We start from the raw sequence: 18,092 nt of genomic DNA, 5'->3' as shown, positions 1-18,092 counted from the left end.
CACCTTCTCTGGTACCTCAGCAGAGCCACCATGTGCTCATCCCGAAGGCTGCAGCTTGCTCTCCTCTCCCGAGCAGCAGCAATTATTTCCCCTCAGGAGCACAGCACACGTTTGTGATCCCTGCTTGTTTCTCCTGCTACTGGCAAGAGAGCTTTGGGATGGAAATCACTCTCCTTTCACTCGCAGGTTTCCCCTCAGGTGCATGGCTTGTGAAGCAAAGGGAAGGGGGTGAAGCTCTTCCCATGCTGGTGACAGGAGCATAAACAAGTGGCAAAGAAGAATGACAGGAAGATGCAGCTCCTGGCCATGGGTTCTCCCTTCCTCTCACACCTCTCAAGCTCTTTTCTCGTGTCTCTGCCCCAGGCCATTGTGGGTGCTGGGCTCAGCACAACACAGAACCATAGAATTGGTTTGGGTGTACAGCAGCATCTCAGGCAGCCTTGCTGGAGCTCTAGCACAGAGCCCACCAGCTGCTGAGCACAAGTTCTTCTCTGTTCCTGTGCTCAAACACTCAGATCTCCTCTGTTCCTTTCAGTGTCTGCTTAGTGCTGACTCCTGCCCTTGGTGCATACTCACACCCCTCTTTTCTATCACAATACCACTGAGAATCCCACCTGTCTCTTCCTGTGGGTTCCACCACCAGATCCCTTTCAGTTCCTCTGTGCTCCCTCAATTCTCCTCCATTTCCCCCTCTGTGCACTGTGAGCCCTCCATTCCCTGTTTGAAAATGCTCAGATCCCTGTTCCTGCCCTCCATCCACCCACTTCTGCTCCCTTCCTGGACAGACACTTGCTTTCCTCTGTCACCATCCAGTCTGCATGAGCAGCCTCCCAAAGCCAGTGCCCCAGAGACCACAGCTGGCCAACAGAAACCCTTCAGCCAGCGCCTTTCAGCAGTTCCATTCAGCTGCATCCTTGCAGATCCAGACTGCGGCCCATGGGGGAATACAGACCTCTCCTGATGGAGATCACCTCCACCACAGCCCTCTGGCTGATGCCATGCAGTCCAGCTGATGGAGATCACCTCCACCACAGCCCTCTGGGTGATGCCATGCAGTCCAGCTGATGGAGATCACCTCCACCACGGCCCTCTGGCTGATGCCATGCAGTCCAACTGATGGAGATCACCTCCACCACGGCCCTCTGGCTGATGCCATGCAGTCCAACTGATGGAGATCACCTCCACCACAACCCTCTGGCTGATGCCATGCAGTCCAACTGATGGAGATCACCTCCACCACGGCCCTCTGGCTGATGCCATGCAGTCCAGCTGATGGAGATCACCTCCACCACAACCCTCTGGGTGATGCCATGCAGTCCAGCAAACACCAGCTGCTCCAAAGGCTGTCCCACAACAGTCAGTCTCTCTGGAAGTCCCAGTGCTGCTCTGACTTCCCCACCAAGGGCTGGGCTGGGCCTGTCAACAGCACACAAAACAAGAACCAATTGACCTGGCATCACCCAGCTCCAGGCTCACCTGGTGGGAGGTGGGGACATGCCCAGTGTTTGCTCTCACACTGATTGGTGACTGGCATTCAAGTGTTTGTTTACTGAGCTGCACTCTCCAGAGCTCCCAAATATGCTGTTGCCAGGGGAAATTCCAGCCAGGGAGCTAAGCACTCGCAGGAGACCATTCCAAGGACTCTTGCTGGCTCTTTGTAGCTCAGGAAGCTGTGCACCTAAAGCCACAGGCTCCTTCTTGTCTGCTTGAGTTTTCTGAGGGCACACAGGAAACCTAACCTGATTTCCTTCTCCAGTAAAAGGCAAGCTGGGAGTGGGAGTAGGATCCACTCAGCCCGCCCACTGCAGAGGGCACTACAAATGCCTCTGCAGGACCTGCTGCTCCACAGCTCTGTGTTCCAGAGGACATGGACATCATGGGTGAGTACGGGGCTGGGAAGTGGGGTGCTCCTTGCTGGCACAGGTGGGGCAGCCCAGCAAGAGGGAGTAGGTCTCTGTGCACTGGTCCTCGTTCAGCCATGGTGGGGCAGTGGCATTGGTGCCCTCTGAGGCTATGCTCACCCTCACCCCTGTGAACAGCAGCAGCTTGTGTCCTGCATTCTGGCTCACCCCAGGCAGTGCCCTGCTTGTAGGGCCAGGAACACAACCTGGCTCAGTAGATTGTTGGGTGCTCTGCTCCAACATCTCATGCAAGACTTTTCTGGAGCTGGTCAAGGGCAAAATGCAAGGCTGTCTACCTCTTGGGCAAAAGAGTTGAGGCCTTTTGGCAAGCTTTCCAGCTTGCATGGGCCAGTCTGATGCTGCCCAGCATGCTTGGTCCACTCCATCTCCCATGGCTGTGTTACGCTGTGCAACGCTGGAGCCAGGGGGTTCCCTGCCTTTCTCTGGAGGGAAGCTCATGTTTCATCTTTTCTCCATTCCCCCTTTCTTTTCCAGCAGCCCAGCACCTTCTACTCCTTGCTTGTGTGCAGTTCTTGGCTGCCTCAGGCCACTCCATGCACGTACAAACCTTAAACCTCTTCAAGAAATCTCCCTCCAACACCTCAGCGAGCGCTCTGCAGAAAACCGGTAGGTAGCACCCCGTGGGCACCCCAGTGCTCTCCCCAGCCCCTTTCACTTGCTTGGTCTGGGTCAGACCTGGCTCTGAACAGTCCCAGCCCTGGGCCAGAGGAGCCTTGGTAAAAATTATTCTTGGGAGAGGGTGAGTTGTGATGCCTCAGATCCAAAACAACCTCCAGGATGTATTCAGGCAGGTTGGTTGGGGAGACCTTTGCTCAGCTGGGGAGAGAAGCTCTGCCCACGTGGCAGCAAAGCTTTAACTGCAGTGGCATTTCCTGCAGCAAGCAAGCTGAAGGCATGGGGAGACCACTCCTGCCAGCACAGGGGGGATCTGCTGTTGGGTGCTCATGTACAGGCAGCTCTGGGTGGGGAAGGGCCCTGCTCCAGCACGAAGGATGGTGGGTGTGAGCAGGTGTACCCTTGCAGGGGGTTGGGGGTGTGTGCACTGTGCAGACTGGCAAGGGTCTGCTTGGAGGGGTCATTTTCCTCCTGTTCCCTCAGCCACAGGTGCTCTTCACCTTCCTCCCCAGTCTGACCCTGGTTTAGTGGCACAGCTCCTTTTTCAGGAGACCTGTAGGAGCCCACTAGTGTCCATGACTGTCTCCTGTCTCATACCAACATAGCCCAGAGGGTCTGTGGCCTTTCACTGGGGCTGCCTCCTGTTAGATGTCCCATGTAGAAGAGGAATGAGGGCTGAAGCCAACCCCTTCCCCAGGTACTCTGGCCAGATGTCCCTCTCTCCTGCCACAGGGTGAAATGTGGTCTTGCCCTTTGCACAGGGTCTTGTTTAAATCATCCTCTCTCCTGCCCCAGGTTGGCCCAAGGACTGCAGTGAGGTCCCCTCTGGCAGCCCCAGTGGTGTCTATGTGATCCAGCCCACGGAATTCCACCCCATCATGGTGTACTGTGACATGAGTATGGCAGGTGGGGGCTGGACAGTCATCCAGAGGAACCATCAGAGCACAGAGATCACCTGGGCCGAGTCCTGGAGCACCTACAAGCACGGCTTTGGGAACCTGCACACCGAGTACTGGCTGGGCACTGAGTACATCCATCAGATCTCCAAGCAGAAGGTCTACCAGGTCAGGTTTGTCCTCTGGGATGCCACAAACAGTATCAGTTTCGCTGACTACAACCTCTTCAGCTTGGATGATGAGTCCCAGGGCTACCGGCTGAGGCTGGGAGCATACTCAGGCACGGCAGGGGATGCCATGGACTCAGACAATCCCAGGAAAGTGCACAACAGCATGAAGTTCTCCACAAAGGATCGGGATCAGGACACCTACCGAGGGAACTGTGCCTCCCGCTACCGGGGTGGGTGGTGGTACTCTGCCTGTTACTCTGCGCTGCTGAACGTCAAGGGAGGCCTAACGTGGGGCAGCCTCTGCAAAGGGAACTGCAAAGCTTCTGCCATCCTCATCAAACCAGCTTCCTATCATTAGTGCTCTTTCCTGCCCAGACCAGTGCCCTGCTGGAGCCCAATTTGCTGGTTGGAGGTGAACAAGCTGGTTCCTGCAGCTCTTTTCTTTTCCTCCTCTCTTGAGAAGCAGCAAAGCTCCCTGCTTTGACTCTGGCCTTTCACCTGCGGTGGGTTTTTAGGGATCATTGTTGTACAAAGTTACTAATACTGCAGATTCCAAGCATGTTCTTTCTGGGGAAATAGCTGTGCTCAGAAAGCTAAACCCCTCCTGATCCAGCAAGGTCTTGTTCTCCTTTTGCTTTGAGGGTACAGCTGACCTCAGAACTAAAATATTGGTCATCACTAACCTAAGCTAAGCTGCCTTGAGCACAGCTTAACCATGTACACACCGAGTCCGTGCTGCAGCCTGGGTTCATCCTGCAGAATAAAATTGCTTTCAGAACCTGCAGAGATGTGCAAATGTCCTTCATGTGTTTGGGAACTGCTGCCAGTTTCTTCTCAGGTTGAGGCAAGAAATTGAGCTGCTGATGCAAGAAGAAGGAAAGATTTTCAGAGGGGAAAAAATATAAGAGGAGGAATTAAAAGCAGAACTTACACTTAAAGTGGAGAGTTGGGTTCCAAGGAAGGGATCTTTCAAAAAGGGAACAGAGTACCTCATGACCAAGAGCAAGCACTGTGAGTAGAAGGGAAGCATCAGCTCAGGATGAAGCTAACCAGAGGCAGCTGGCCAGGCCAGCACCATCCTGCCATGTTAAGTGTGGGAATGCTGGTCCAGGCCTTGAGAGGCAACTGGAAGAGTGGACAAGGAAATCAGGGACGCCAGCACTGCAGGGTGGGGATGTCTGGGGTGGGTGCAAGAGCTGAGGCAGCCAGGCATGGAATCATGGAATTGTTTCTGTTGGAACAGATCTATAAGATCACAGAGTACAACCACTCCCTAACTCTCCCAAGGCTGGTGCTGAACCACGTCCCTCAGCACCGCATCTCTGCCTCTTCTAAACACCTCCAGGGATGGAGATTCAACCTCCTCCCTGGGAAGCCTGTTCCAGTGTTTGAGAACCCTTTTGGTGAAGAAGTTTCTCCTAATATCCATCCTGAACCTCCCCTGGTGCAACTTGAGGCCGTTTCCTCTGGGATCCAACCTAACTGGCAACACTTGCAGGGATGGGGCGCACCCACCAGCGCTCCAGACAACCACACCAGCCCTAAGGGAGGTAAGCTCTGCATGTGCCAGGGGGGGTCCAGCATCCTTTAGGCAGGTGTGTCTCCTTGCTCAGGAAAGGACCTGCATAATCCACCTCTTTTGCCCCAGGTTCACCACCCCCAGAGTGATGCCCACCCCCTGTGTGCAGTGTGGCTGTGGCAGGCAGACACAAGGCAGCAAAGTCTGGCTCCAGGGTTTATTGCAGCTGATTTCTCCCACCATGGGTAGCAGAGCTGTGGGGTGTGAGGGGCCCGGGGAGGCAGCAGGGCCTGGGCAAAGCAGGGACACACGGATGGCACAGGGAGGGGAACTTGCACTGCCTCCCCCTCCCCAGCACAGGGGTAGGTGCACCCACCCCAAGCCAGTGCCTGCGTCCCATGCCAGCCGGCACTGCGGCACTGGGCAAAGCTGCTCCACCTGCCCAGGGCTCTGAGCCCCAGAGCTGCTGGCAGTGCAGGAGCTGAGGGTGGCACGGGAGGTGCAGCGGGGCTGGCACAGGGCTGTCGGCAGGCACAGGAACGGGGCACCGAGCTGGGGGCGGCGGCACTCCCACAAGCTCCCGGGGGGCTGGGCGCTGCGGCACGGTCAGCACACGTCGGTGGGTTTGACCAGGATGAGGGAGGAGGAGCAGTCGCCGTTGTCGCAGAAGCCTGGCCACAGGATGTGGTTCTTGGCGTTGAGCAGGACGTTCTGGCACTTGTCGTACCACCAGCCGCCGTAGTAGTTGGCGCAGTTCCCACTGTACTGGTCCTGGTCCTTGTCGGTGGTGCTGAACTTCATGTTGTCGTGTATGCCTCCCTTCTTGGGGTGGTAGCCGGTCAGATAGTCATCCCCCTCCCCAGAAAAGCGGCCCAGCCTCAGCGGGTACCCACTGGCCTCGCTCTCCACCCTGAAGATGTCGTACTCGGCGGAGTGAGTGACGTTGGCTTTGTTGCGCACCACGAAGCGAGCCTTGTAGGTGCCCTGCTGGGTCAGCAGGTGCAGGTACTCGGTGCCCAGCCAGTGGTCGCCCTGCACGTTCCCAAAGCCGTACTTGTAGGTGCTCCAGGACTGCTTCCAGTTGAGCTCAGTGTCATAAGAGTTTCTCTGGACAACGGTCCAGCCCTTGCCTTCGGTGTCCATGTCGCACCAGACCACGCGCGGAGGGGATCCTGCCGGCTGGATGACGTAGACCCCGCTGGGGCTGTTCTTGCGGAGACGACTGCAGTCTGCGGGGAACCCTGAGGCTGCAGCAGTGGCAAACACAGGTTGAGGTGGGAGAGAGAAAGATCATGTTGCCCTGACAGTCTGACTACCCCAGGAGAGCTGAGGGCTCAGGACAAAAAGGGCTGGCCTTATCTGTGGTCTATTCCACAATGGAGAGTGGATCTTGCTCTGGCTTATCCACAGGGCAACCCCAAGGCTTTAAGACAGAGACCCTGGTAAAAGCCCTAGATCTGTTTCTCATTACTTGCTGTTTAATTTAGAGCCTTCTAATGCCTTCCCCTCTAAGAAAAAATGGGACAAAGTTCTTCCAGATGACAGTGATGTTCTCCAAGTCCATCTAGCCTTCAGACAAGGGCCTTGATACACTGAGCTGCAGCTCTTGCAAGGATCAGAAGTGCCCCACTGGATCAGAATATGAATGAAAATGTTTGTTTTCCCTGAGGGTCATGGTATTGCAAAGTGAGGTAAGGTCTACCTTGTTCTCATAGGGATCTCAGCATGATCTGATATGACTTAAACTAATTTGTTATTTAATTTGCTTTTGTGCCTGATGAGGGATGTTCTGCTGTGGCTAATTCCAATTCAGCCCAGGAAATGCCATTTTTTCACAGGCACCCGGGTCTTGCACGGAGTGCAACTCCCTCTTGCAACCCTCCTTGTAACTCTCCTAATCCAAAAAGAGCTAAAGAAAAACAAATGATGATGGGGAGGAGATCTCCTACAACTGCAGTCTGAAAAGACACAAGCACTGCAGAGCAATCCTGACAAGTTGCAGTGTTTGGGGAGAAACTCTTTGGTTTCAGCACAGAGCCACCAAGGGGGTGAGGACAACTTGACAGGTGATTCCATGAGCCACTGCCCAGGGGGTTGCGGGTGTGGGGAGTTCTTGTGTTGTGTGTCAGCCCAGGTGGATGCTGGCCCTCCTAGCACTTAGTATGCCTGAGACACTTCCCTGCTCTGCATCTTGGTGCCCTTGGTGCCCACCCATTCCATACTCACCACTCCGAGGGCTGGCGGTGGGTGGTGCTGGGCCAGCGCTTGCGCAGAGGAGAAGTGTTGCCACCACTGTGGATAGGAGAACAAGGTCCCCACGGAGAAAACTTGTTCCAGCCTGGAGCCCTGGGGAGGAAAGGGCCCATCACCATCAGGATCCCTGGGCAGACCCCCGGACTAGGGAAGCCAGAGCCATGGACAGCAGGGAGGAGCAGGGGGCTCCCAAGGTGATGGGAGCTGCAGCTTTGGGGTAGGCTCTGCCCATGTAGGGGTGAAGTAAGGTGAGAAATGGCTTTGTCACCTTCCTGGTCACCTCTTTCCCTGCACCAGACAGAAACCTGCAGATCTGTTCTCAGAACTTACAACTCAAGAGTAGCTAAGAGAGGACAATAACATGGCTAGATCTGGGAGGAGTAGTTTGCCAGGGAGGAGAGTTCACAAGAAACAGCATAAGCTACTCCAGCCCAATGACAGCTAGTGGGAAACTAGACCCAAAGAGTGGGTCCTATAGCACAGATACCAGCTCCCAAGCAGACAGGAGGAAGTCTCCTGAGCCCACACAGTGGCACAAGCTCTCTGTGCTGGCCACCAACACACCCCTACACCCTGCACTAGCTCAGTGACTGGAGGAGATGCCATCCTGCCTGGGGAAGAGCCCCTGTGCAAGCACATACCACATGCATTGGTCAGGAAGACCTCGAAATTAGGGTCTCCACATTAACTTCCCTTGACAGGATGTGGGAACACAGGGCATAGCTGCCTGGGGAAAGTGTAGGCTGGCACCAAGCACGTGTGTTGTTTGGTGCTTTGGTCTTGAATCCCTTCTGCTACCAGGGTGCCTGGCAGCATGCATCATCCAGGTAAGATGAGGGCTGCTGTCCTGACCATCATCTCCTGCCTTTGTATACTCACCCCAGTCAGGTCTTGTTTGAGCCCAGCACCACACATGAATGAAGTGTGCTGCTGGGAAGATCACTCACCCATCACAGCAGCACGGCTGAGCAGAGAGCAGGAACCCAGTAGTGTACCCTCCCATGCTGAGCTTTCCATGGTGACTTTATAGGCACTGCACACACCCACTCGTGTTCACACTTCTTGTTTGTAGAGGCAGAAGGAGGCACTTGCAGATTGTGACTCGAGCAGATTTTGGATCCCATGACAGCACAACTAAAGCCCCTGAGGTGGGGGAGGGTGGGAGAGAGGGCTGCCCTCCCAGAGAAGTACAAAATAATCCCCTCCATGATGAGGGATTTCAATTATTGACTCTCCAGCTACACAAACACTACAGTGAATTGCCCTGTGCAAAGCTGAGACCAAACTGAAGTGGGGAGAGCTCTTTAAGGATATACACACAGAAACTAGCAAAGGAGGAGAGATTAGACTTCCCATGTGCCTAGTTCCAAAGGTGACCCTGGAAAGATGAGGACAGGTCCTCAAGAGACATGCCCACTTGCTAACTCTCCACTGGCAGGTTTCAGAATCAATGAGTTCAGTCACTGAGCTGAAGCCAGGGTCTAGCAGCAAGAAGTCACTGCATACAGTGTCCCCTGGCACCCCAATCTGCATGCTCTCAGTATAGGGCAAGGGCTCCAGGTAACAAACAGGTGACTGTGGGTCCCTTTGTCACTCTCCTGTTCTGATGAGACCCTGTAGATCCCCCAGACAGCCTCAGCAATGTCAGTCAGGGCTTGCTCCCTTTGCAGCAGCAAAACTCTCTCAGGACACACTGTTTGGGAGTGTCAGAAGGTGCAGACAGCTCCAACACTTTGTCCAGCCAGTTTAAACAGCATAAAGTTATGGTCATTCTACTTTCTTCTCCTGAAATGGTTTCAGTAGCCTACTGACTATCTCAAATGTTCCAGTGGATGCTGTCTTCAAAGTTATCAAACAAAGGCTTCCTGAATCACACTGATGTGAGACCTCCTTTAAGAAGACAGATGATGACTTCTGAGCTTATACAGGTTGGAAGCAAAGTTAAAGATGACAACCAGTGGTTGCACTCCAGACAGGCAAAGCAGAGAGCACCATGCAAGACTCAAGGGAAAAGAAGAAAGGCATGACCAAGGTCTCTGGGAGCAACAAAGGCTGGCTGTTCACCCTGGGCAAGGATGTACCCAAGGAGAAATGACCTTCTTGGTGGGCTTGATGCTGCTGGGTCTGAGCACTGGCAGAGTTAAGTGCCGGCAACAGCTCCAGGCAAGGCAAGAAGTCAGCTGGGTCAAATGGACTGGTTGGTAACAGGCTGCCCAGGAAAATGGTTGAGCTACCACCCCTGGAGGTGTTTAAAGACACATAGATGTGGTTTAGTGGTGGATGTGGCAGTGCGGGTCTAATGGTTGGACTCAGTGGTCTTAAAGGTCTCTTCCAACCTAAGTGATTTTCTGATGCTAAGATCCTGCACAGAAGGACATGGTGCAGGGCTGGAGATAAGCTACAACGTGGATATGAGCAGTGCATCTAGGAAAGAAGCTATCTACAGCTTAGGTCTAAGATCCGTCCAGAAAACAAAGCCAGAGAGGGAACTGGAGACCACTACACATGCAGGTGAGGACTGAAGGCCCAGGGCTGAGCTGAAACAGGGCTCATGGGACTGGTCACCCACTGGTGCTGTCAGGGCCATGACAGTAGCAGTTAATCCTGGAAGAACAAACCACATGGACCTGGCTGGCTGTACACAGGAGCCTCCATGACCAGACCAGGCAGCCACACTGCAAGTCAACAGCCTGTGACAAAAGCCTGCCTGCTGGCCACCACAAGGCAGATGGTGGAGCGCAAGAGTCCTTTGTACTCAGAATGCTGCAGATGCTAATCCCTAGGCGTTTTCTGTGAGAAATCCACAGCACAAACACTCCTGGTAGCAGAGAGGGGCTTGAAGTGAGACCATTTTACACCAGAGTCACGTCACGGTTCCCCAAACTCCCTTGTGACCGCTACAAGGACCACGGCACCAGGGGAGACCGCAGTGCACGTTGTGCAAGAGCACCATGGTGGTGGCACGTCAGGAGGCAGCTGGAGTGGCACTTTTTGAAGCTCAGCGCCCAGTTTGCCAGGAACACTGGAGTACCTCTTCCCTGAAGGGTCTAATGGGGTCCCCAGTGGCTCTTGGGCTTGATGACTGCTCTGGGAAGAGAGATTTGTGCCTGCTGTTTGATTTCCATCCAGGAGGGGAAATGTCACCTGGATACTTACGTAGGAGCTGAAATGTACAGAGGTGCCCAGAGGATGCCAGTCCCTGGGGAAGCCCTGCCAGGGCAGGGGGGCAGCGCAGGCGGTTGTTTTAAAGCATTGGCTTAATGGCCCCAAATTATTTGCTTTGCCTCTGAAGAAAGCTCTTCAGCCCTGTGAGACACAGCCCCCATTGTCCCAGGACACGTCACTTGATGGTGAAGAGCAAACACACCGCAAACCACCAGTCCAGGTGCCAACTGGTGGACAAGTGTGGTGGTTTGGGTCTCGTGCCTCCACCCCCTCTCCTGTGAGCCCCTATAACTGTCAGGCTGGACACTCCTCTAGCCAGGTCAAAACTGCTCAGCCTCCCGCTCCGCAGGGTCCCTGCAGAGAAGACATGGGTGAGTGTGGGATGGGATGGGATGGGAGGGGACAGCACCATGGTGTGTGCTCAGTGGGCATCCCAGCACTTCGTCTTCTGCAGGGCTGCCTTCTCCCCACGCCCCAGCCATCCCAGCACCAAGTCTGTCACATCATGGACTGTGCTAGGAACTGGAGCAGGAGTCTCTGTGTTCTGCTCTTCCCAGGCTGTGTCAGGGTAGTCCTGGGGTGCCAGACAGCCCATCTTACAGACGTCATCTTTACCAAACATTCTGTGGGGTTTTCAGTTGTCCAAGGAAGGTATAAAATACCCTAGAACAGAGAATGGGTTTTTTCAGATGGTCTTGTTTAAGGAGTGACATTGAACAGGTATCTGGAGGTTTGGTGATTGAAAGCACACTGCTGCCCCCAGAATACCCAGGAGAGGCTGATCCTCTTCTCTGCATCTCCTTCCTCCTCAGACCTTTCATGACCACTCCTGGGGGAATGAGCCAGCAGTAGAGGGAGCGTTGCTTCTCTGGTGGCTTTGAAGAAGAGATGCCTTTAAACCTGTCTCTAAATAACAGTGTATGAAGACAGTAAATGTTACACAGGAATTGAGAAGCTGTTTAGCTGGACTGAAGCGTGGCTAAAAGACCTTTGCTGTCAAACTGTAACCAGCACAGGTGACTGGGGCAGCTCCAAGCACTCCCAGAAAGGGTTGCTTGTCTCCAGGGTGGCTGCAATAGCTCACAGTGGTTCCAGGCTGGCATTATTGATCATTTTCCATCACAAGGAATGATGTCAAACCCAGGTATCCCAGGGCAGGGGAAAAGGTTTGGCTCTGCCCCTTTTCAGCAGTGGAAGGATCACACTGGTAGTGCCAGGGTGAGCTACATCTATTATATCAAGAGCAGATTTCCCCATGGGTGTCTCCACAATGCCTCCCTTTGTAGGAACCATGATTAACTTTCTGCTCTAAATAAGATTGCAGCTTTAATGCTGCAAAAAGTGTGCTGGTTTCATGCTGCTTTCATGCAGAGCAGAGAAACACACACAGCCCTGCCTGGAGCTTGTTGCCAGGCAGACTTCTGGGTTCTTAGTACCCACAAACCTGAACTGGAGGAAGGTGTGGTCTGAGCTTATGTCGGTGTGCCACGGGAGAGTGATGGGAGCTGGGAGGAAGGGGGATTCCTCACCCTGTGCTCACCCTGCTTGTTATCTCCAGCCCAGAGGCTTGTCTTCTGCAGAGGTTTCTGATGGCAGTCACTTGGGTTTGGAGAAGGTTTTCACACTTTTTCTGTCTCAAACCCCACTATTAGCAGGTGCCACCACTGATGACAGCTGCAAATGAGTACATCACAGCCCAGCTAAAGAGGCTTACGGCTCCAAGAGGGAGCTCTGCACATAAACAATTTTATTTCCCTCTTTAACTCTGTGAGTAAAGGAGTCAAATGAGATTCATGGCTCTCTGACTAAAGAGCTACACCTCTTTTTCTTTGTCCAATCTCTTCCAATTTCAGCTGCTCAGCGCCTTTGTCTCCTGCTTTTTACCTGCCTGCTGACCCTGGCAGCATCTTTTCCTGGCATTTACATCAGAAACGTGCACCTCCTCAATGGCACCATGGATGAAATTATGAATGCTCCCCCAGAGACCACCCAGCCTGGTAAGCTTGCCTACAGACAGGAATATCACCTGGAGAAGATCATGTTCTCCCAGCAGGCGTTTGACATGTGTACTCTCAACACTCAACTCCCCTCTCCTCTGTCCTTGTTCACTCAGATGATGGCGATGAACACGTTCGACGGGCCAGAGATGTTGCCCCACGCCACCCAGCAGCCCATGGTAAGTCTCTTCTCAAGGACTTCACTTGCTTGTAAAGTTTCACCACTGCTGGGCTCAGGAAGAACTCTCAGCCACCTTTGGCTGCATCCTATGTGTGCACTGGTTCCTCCCGAGACAAAAGTGTTGATTTTTCTAGTAAAGGTGCCACAGCCCAGAATCTTGAGGGGACTCTATTACCAGCCATGGCCTGGACTCAGTAGCTGAGGATCTTTAGCATGGAGAACTTTCCACCTAAAGATCCAAACTGGAAAGTGGTGATTCTGGACACAGTAGCTGAGGATCTTTAGCATGGAGAACTTTCCACCTAAAGATCCAAACTGGAAAGTGGTGATTCTGGATTCAGTAGCTGAGGATCTTTAGCATGGAGAACTTTCCACCTGAAGATCCAAACTGGAAAGTGGTGATTCATTGATGGCCTTTGGGAAGTAGGGATTGGTTGTTTTCCTGTTTTCACTGAATAGCTGATGAGAAGAATGGGTAAGGCAGGGACTGGCTGTGTTACTGAATGGACTGAGTCAACATTAGCCCATAGGACCACAAGATAGGTCCTGTCTGGGTAGGAATAACCAGCAGCAGAGGTACTAGAAGAGGAGTAAGTCCCTTCCCAGAAATGTGTAGGTGCATTCAGCTGTTTGTTGTATCAGGTCCTGACACTCTGGAGCACGTGAAGGCCATAATTAAATCAAACAAGTCAGGAAGTCTCTGAAGAGCTACTTTGGTAAGCCCAGAGAAAAGCAATGGATTTTCCCCATTGAGATCTCAAGGGCTGATTTAATTATTAGCCATGTGGATGTCTTGATCGTGCTGTCTCCAGGGGTTCTGAGATTACTTACAAAGCTGCAAAGCCTCACAAAGCTCTAAAGCCTCCATGCTGTAAGCAAATAGCTTTAATGACCCAGATTTGCATTTGTCTGTGTGGTGACACATCACCTGCGTGCTACAGGCAAATCCCCACAGCACTGCAATCCCAAACCTAGCCTGGGTGCATTGGGTACTGGGTGAAGGCAATGTGTGGCTTGGTCTCACCAGGCCAAGACATTTTGGCAGTGTGTCCCTATCAGTCTGAATCTTGTCTCGGGAAGATATGAAGCCCAAGTCTTACACTGATCATTTCAAGATCTTGATTTACTCCTGTGAACACATGGTGGGAATACAGCCCAGGGAGGAATGTGCAGAAGGACATAGGCACAAAAGAAAGACCATGTGCTACCAGTGTCTTGTTGTGTGGGATTTAACAACCATCTCTGTTTCCAGCCCCAGGCTGGCCCAAGGACTGCAGCGAGATGCCTGCCGGCAGCCGCAGCGGTGTCTACATCATCCAGCCAAAAGGGCTCCACCACCTCGTGGTGTACTGTGAAATGAATGTGACCAGTGGGGGCTGGACAGTCATCCAGAGGAACCAGCAGGACACACCAGTCACCTGGGCTGAGTCCTGGAGCACCTACAAATTCGGCTTCGGGAGCGTGCGCAGCGAGTACTGGCTGGGCACTGAGTACATCCACCAGATTGCCAAGCAGAAGGTCTACCAGGTCAGGTTTGTCATCCAGGACTCCACAGACAACACCAATTTCGCAGACTACAACCTCTTCAGCGTGGAGGATGAGAACCACGGCTACCGGCTGAGGCTGGGCTCCTACTCAGGGACGGCGGGGGACGCCATGACCTCAGACAATCCCAACACCATGCATGACAACATGAAGTTCTCCACAAAGGATCGGGATCAGGACAATTACAGCAAGAACTGTGCCTACAGCTACGAGGGTGGGTGGTGGTACTCCTCCTGTTACGCTGTGAGGCTGAATTTCAAGGGTGGCATGACATGGGGCAACCTCTGCAAAGGGAACTGCAAATCCTCCCTTATCCTCATCAAACCAGCTTCTTATTGTTAGTGCTTCTTCTCCCCTCCTGTCCACACTGGACACTCTGCAAAGGCTCTGCGTGGCCAAAGAGCTTGAGCCTTTCTGGAGCAGAGAGAAGAGCCCAAGGGCAGTAGGGTTTTAGTGAAATGCCACTTTCCAGTCCCTCTCTCTGAGTGCAGGCTCCCCCTCTTTTCCCCTGTGCTTGCCAATGATTCCTTGTTGTTATGTTCATAATCAAGAATAAAACAATCACTTCTGAAATTCGTGGATTCCACGTGTACCTTCCCTGGGAGAGGGTCACACTCAGCCCTGGAGAGACATTTCATCAAACGTCCTCGGGGGCCTCCAGAACTCACAGCAAGCAAAGAAGCAGGTGTGGCATAGCACAGGACAGGTGCATGGAGGTGCAGGATGCATAGAGCAGGGCGCAAGGAAGGATGCACACAGCAGGGTGCAGGGTGTACAGAGTGGGGTGCAATGCAGGATGCACACAGCAGCATGCAGAGCAGGTGAGGCACACAGCAGAAAGCAAGATGCAGTGCTGGATGCATACTGTGTGCTGCAACGCAAGTTGTGCATAGCGAGATGCATTGCAGGTGGTACAGAGTGGGGCACAGGGTAGGCGCAGCGGGGATCGGTGCGGGATGAAGAGAGCCGGGAGCAGGATACACCCAGCGGGGTGCAGTGGATGATGCAGACCCTCGGTGGGATGCAGGATGCACAGAGGGGGAGCAGGGCGCAGCCAGTGAGGTGCATTCAGGCTGCACACACCGCGGGGAGCAGGAAGCACGGAGCGGGTGCGGCGCAGGCTGTACGCGGAGAAAGCTGCACGGCCTGGGGTTCAGTGCCGCTTTCCCCCCGCTCCGCAGCCGGGGCCGTGCGGTGCAGACCCGCAGCGCCTTGCTTTCAGCTGCGGCTCCTTTAAGACCGGCGGCGGCGGCGGGCGCGCGGCAGGGGCGGGCACGGGGCGCGCGCCGCTCCCGGTCGGCGGCGGCGGCGGCGGCGGCGCGGGAGGGGTCTCGACCCCATCCCCGCCCGTGCCCCAGCCCATGTCCCGGCCCCCCCCGCCGCCGCCGCCCGGTTCCCCGCGGCGCTTCGGGGCGCTCAGCACCGCGCAGCTCCGCACCCTGCTGCAGGACGAGTCCCGGCTGCAGCGCGCTGCCCGCCTCACCAGGAAGGTACGGCCGGTGTGGGGGTTAACGGGGGGATGGTATGGTGCTGAGGGTCCGTGTCCCGCAGCCGGCAAAACCGAGCCGAGCCCTGCAGCGCTCGTCCTTTCCTGCTGGGCAGGATGGAGCCGCCCGCAGCGAGGATGGGCTTCAGCTGCCGGTCCCTGCGCGTCGGTCTCGCCTCGGTACCTGCAATCCCGCCCGCCGAGCCCGGGGGGCGTCTGGAGGTGAAGCAGAACCCACCGGGTGGGGTGAGGCGGCCGCGGGGAAGCGTCAGCTTAGGGCGTCCTGGCTGGCGGCTGCCCCGGGGCTCCTCGGGCTTTGGGCGGCCATCACCTGCCTGGCAGCCCCGGGCCACCAAAACCCAGAGCAGGGCCACAGCCGCCGCCCCCCCTGGCCCGAAACTGGGAGAGAGTGAGAGGCTCCGGCCCGGCTCTGTGCTCTCCCCGCCTGGCTTGGTTCCCCGTAGCTGCAGGAACGGGGTCAGGTTGTTCCAGTCGTTCTCAGCCTGATTCAAGCATCTTCCCCTGGGGCTCGCCAAGCACAGCCCGGCACCAGGCTCTCCTCTGCCAGGGTGCACATGCCTGTGCAGGGAGAAGAGGTGCAGGTGTCTCTCTGACATCCTGGTGAGTTAAGGAGGTCTCTTCTCTGCAAAGGGGGCTGAAGGGGCAGCCGTGAGGTTTGCCCCTTTCAGGGTAAGGTGCCCTGTGCTGTGGGCACAGCCATTTCACCCCGTCCTCCAGGAAACGCTCCCTTTGGAGGCAGAGCAGAGGGATGGAGAGGTTTGGCCCTGGATGGAGATAGACCCTCTCCCAGCAAGCTGCCAGCTGTGACTGGTTCTGCCCACTCATCCCAGTGCTGACACATCCCACCCCTATTCCCATCCTCCCAGTTTCAGAGTCTGCAGCTGGAGCGGGAGATGTGTTTGGCTTCAAACTGCACCCTGGCCAGGGTGAACCTGTCCCTGCGCCCACGGCTGGAGGACGGGAAGGCTTCCCTAGCCATCAAGTACCAGGAGCTGCGGGAGATACGAGAGGCCTGTTGGGACAAGCAGCAGCGTCTGGGTGAGTGGCATGCAGCCGATGGGACAAGGCAGAGCCGAGTCTGGCCAGAATAATTCATGTTAATGTGAGGGCCTGAGTGGGCTCAGCACCCTTGAACCTGCCCCAGGGACAGGTCCCAGTCTTGATCAGGAGCAGTGGGAGGTGAGGGACTGCAGCACAGCCAGCCCTCAGTTGGCATTAATGCTATGGTGGGATGCAGGCCATGGTGTGCAGGTGGCTCTAGGGATGTATTTCAGTTTGAGAAGGCTGGAAGCTGATGCTTCAGGATGGGAAAGATGGCAGCCCCAGCAGGTTTGTTGGCAACCACATCCTCTCCCTACAGAGACACATCTGGAGAAGTGGAGCCCACAGAGCGCCCTGGACCAGATCCAAGCCAAGCTCGATGCTTCTGAGGCAGAGTCAGAGGTGAGTCAGGCCAGACCCCTGTGCTGCTGCCCTGTTCTTGCCTGGGTCCTGGACTTCTCTCTGTGCCTTCCTGTGTGCCAGGCTCTGGAGAAGAGTCCAGGGGATCCTCAGACATCTGGGCTGCTGTGGTCCCATGTCTCTCTTGGCTTGATGCTGTCCCACTGCCCACCCCACAGGCACAGATAACTCAGTTCCTGGCCCAGGACCTGCCCCTCGATTCCTTTCTGGAGTCCTTCTGCCAGAGCCGCACACGCTCCCACATCTGCCGGACACAGCTGGAGAAACTGCAGGAGCTGCTGCAGAAGGACCAGGTGGGCAGGGACTCTGTGGGCCCCTCGGGGCACCCAGGTGCCCAGGCTAGCCCAGCACCAGCACGTCTCGCCCCGCTGCGGAGCGCAGTAGCCCCCAAAGCCTTTGATCTCTCCTACGGCTTTGTGTCTGCCTTTCTTATCCCTTCGGAGGCCGTTGTGCCCTTTGCCGTGCCAGCTGCGCCTCCCAAACACCATCTCCCAGCCCTGGAACAGCAGCCAGCATCTCCCAGCTCTGAGATCCCCAGCCCGGGCTCGCCCCTGCGCCACGCCGGCCACGCCGCCCCCCTCAGCCCCCAGCTCGTCCGCAGGCAGCAGCGGCCGCAGCACCAGAAGCAAGAGGCTCCACACCGGTAGCAGGGCAGGGACGGGGATCTCCCCTCTGCTCCCTGGGGCTGTGCAGGAACCCCCTGTCTAGGGAGCATGTGGGCTGGGTGAAGGCGCAGCTCCAAGGGGCTGTGGTGTCTGTGGGGCAGGCACAGGGGTGGGTGCTTACAGGGGGGTGGAGGTGAGTGGTTGGGGGGGCGGGGATAGGGTCTCCTGCACTTGAGAAGCTGCTGGGGGGAGGTCT

General features: G+C 55.4%; 4 protein-coding genes across 6 annotated transcripts; 3 read left to right on the top strand and 1 right to left on the bottom strand.

The window, feature by feature from the left end:
• Positions 1 to 1,682: 1,682 nt before the first annotated feature.
• On the top strand, positions 1,683 to 4,381 carry LOC137449461 (fibrinogen-like protein 1-like protein). Of its 2 annotated transcripts, none has more exons than XM_068155014.1 (3): positions 1,683 to 1,880; positions 2,400 to 2,528; positions 3,333 to 4,381. In XM_068155014.1, exons 1-3 carry the CDS (start codon positions 1,868 to 1,870, stop codon positions 3,959 to 3,961), a joined length of 771 nt encoding a protein of 256 aa, XP_068011115.1. In that variant the 5' UTR covers positions 1,683 to 1,867; the 3' UTR covers positions 3,962 to 4,381. The 2 variants fall into 2 exon arrangements, with proteins under 2 accessions (XP_068011115.1, XP_068011114.1); XM_068155013.1 differs by having other exon boundaries at positions 1,684 to 1,880; positions 2,397 to 2,528.
• Positions 4,382 to 5,643: 1,262 nt separating this feature from the next.
• LOC137449205 (fibrinogen-like protein 1-like protein) lies at positions 5,644 to 8,426 on the bottom strand. The gene is made up of 3 exons (XM_068154509.1): positions 8,323 to 8,426; positions 7,349 to 7,468; positions 5,644 to 6,369 (listed from the first exon to the last, which is right to left on the bottom strand). The coding sequence occupies exons 1-3, from the start codon at positions 8,390 to 8,392 to the stop codon at positions 5,729 to 5,731; spliced, it is 831 nt and encodes a 276-aa protein (XP_068010610.1). The 5' UTR covers positions 8,393 to 8,426; the 3' UTR covers positions 5,644 to 5,728.
• Positions 8,427 to 10,805: 2,379 nt separating this feature from the next.
• LOC137449204 (fibrinogen-like protein 1-like protein) lies at positions 10,806 to 14,836 on the top strand. The gene is made up of 4 exons (XM_068154508.1): positions 10,806 to 10,911; positions 12,394 to 12,537; positions 12,654 to 12,716; positions 13,971 to 14,836. Exons 1-4 carry the CDS (start codon positions 10,908 to 10,910, stop codon positions 14,603 to 14,605), a joined length of 846 nt encoding a protein of 281 aa, XP_068010609.1. The 5' UTR covers positions 10,806 to 10,907; the 3' UTR covers positions 14,606 to 14,836.
• Positions 14,837 to 15,604: 768 nt separating this feature from the next.
• On the top strand, positions 15,605 to 18,018 carry VPS37D (VPS37D subunit of ESCRT-I). Of its 2 annotated transcripts, XM_068155011.1 has the most exons (5): positions 15,605 to 15,753; positions 16,637 to 16,808; positions 17,131 to 17,213; positions 17,390 to 17,524; positions 17,675 to 18,018. In XM_068155011.1, exons 1-5 carry the CDS (start codon positions 15,625 to 15,627, stop codon positions 17,876 to 17,878), a joined length of 723 nt encoding a protein of 240 aa, XP_068011112.1. In that variant the 5' UTR covers positions 15,605 to 15,624; the 3' UTR covers positions 17,879 to 18,018. The 2 variants fall into 2 exon arrangements, with proteins under 2 accessions (XP_068011112.1, XP_068011113.1); XM_068155012.1 differs by having other exon boundaries at positions 15,609 to 15,753; positions 17,390 to 18,018.
• Positions 18,019 to 18,092: the final 74 nt, after the last annotated feature.

This window comes from Melanerpes formicivorus, unplaced genomic scaffold (assembly GCF_026170545.1).
Source record: "Melanerpes formicivorus ecotype bairdi unplaced genomic scaffold, bMelFor1.0.p_v2 SCAF_29, whole genome shotgun sequence".
NCBI classification, from domain to species: domain Eukaryota; kingdom Metazoa; phylum Chordata; class Aves; order Piciformes; family Picidae; genus Melanerpes; species Melanerpes formicivorus.
The sequence above is the reverse complement of the archived record's forward strand: the minus strand, read 5'-3'. Positions and strand labels throughout refer to the sequence as shown.

What these genes read in the sequence shown, in the direction of transcription:
- LOC137449461 (XM_068155013.1), top strand. An exon ending in GAGCGCTCTGCAGAAAACCG is followed by an intron (nt 2,529 to 3,332) that starts GTAGGTAGCACC and finishes CTCCTGCCCCAG; the next exon opens with GTTGGCCCAAGGACTGCAGT.
- LOC137449205 (XM_068154509.1), bottom strand. Translation starts at nt 8,392, where the DNA reads ATGGAAAGCTCAGCATGGGAGGGTACACTACTGGGTTCCTGCTCTCTG. An exon ending in CAGCCGTGCTGCTGTGATGG is followed by an intron (nt 7,469 to 8,322) that starts GTGAGTGATCTT and finishes TTTCCTCCCCAG; the next exon opens with GGCTCCAGGCTGGAACAAGT. An exon ending in CACCGCCAGCCCTCGGAGTG is followed by an intron (nt 6,370 to 7,348) that starts GTGAGTATGGAA and finishes CCACTGCTGCAG; the next exon opens with CCTCAGGGTTCCCCGCAGAC.
- LOC137449204 (XM_068154508.1), top strand. An exon ending in CCCAGAGACCACCCAGCCTG is followed by an intron (nt 12,538 to 12,653) that starts GTAAGCTTGCCT and finishes TTGTTCACTCAG; the next exon opens with ATGATGGCGATGAACACGTT. An exon ending in ACGCCACCCAGCAGCCCATG is followed by an intron (nt 12,717 to 13,970) that starts GTAAGTCTCTTC and finishes CTCTGTTTCCAG; the next exon opens with CCCCAGGCTGGCCCAAGGAC.
- VPS37D (XM_068155012.1), top strand. Translation starts at nt 15,625, where the DNA reads ATGTCCCGGCCCCCCCCGCCGCCGCCGCCCGGTTCCCCGCGGCGCTTC. An exon ending in CTGCCCGCCTCACCAGGAAG is followed by an intron (nt 15,754 to 16,636) that starts GTACGGCCGGTG and finishes CCATCCTCCCAG; the next exon opens with TTTCAGAGTCTGCAGCTGGA. An exon ending in GGACAAGCAGCAGCGTCTGG is followed by an intron (nt 16,809 to 17,130) that starts GTGAGTGGCATG and finishes CTCTCCCTACAG; the next exon opens with AGACACATCTGGAGAAGTGG.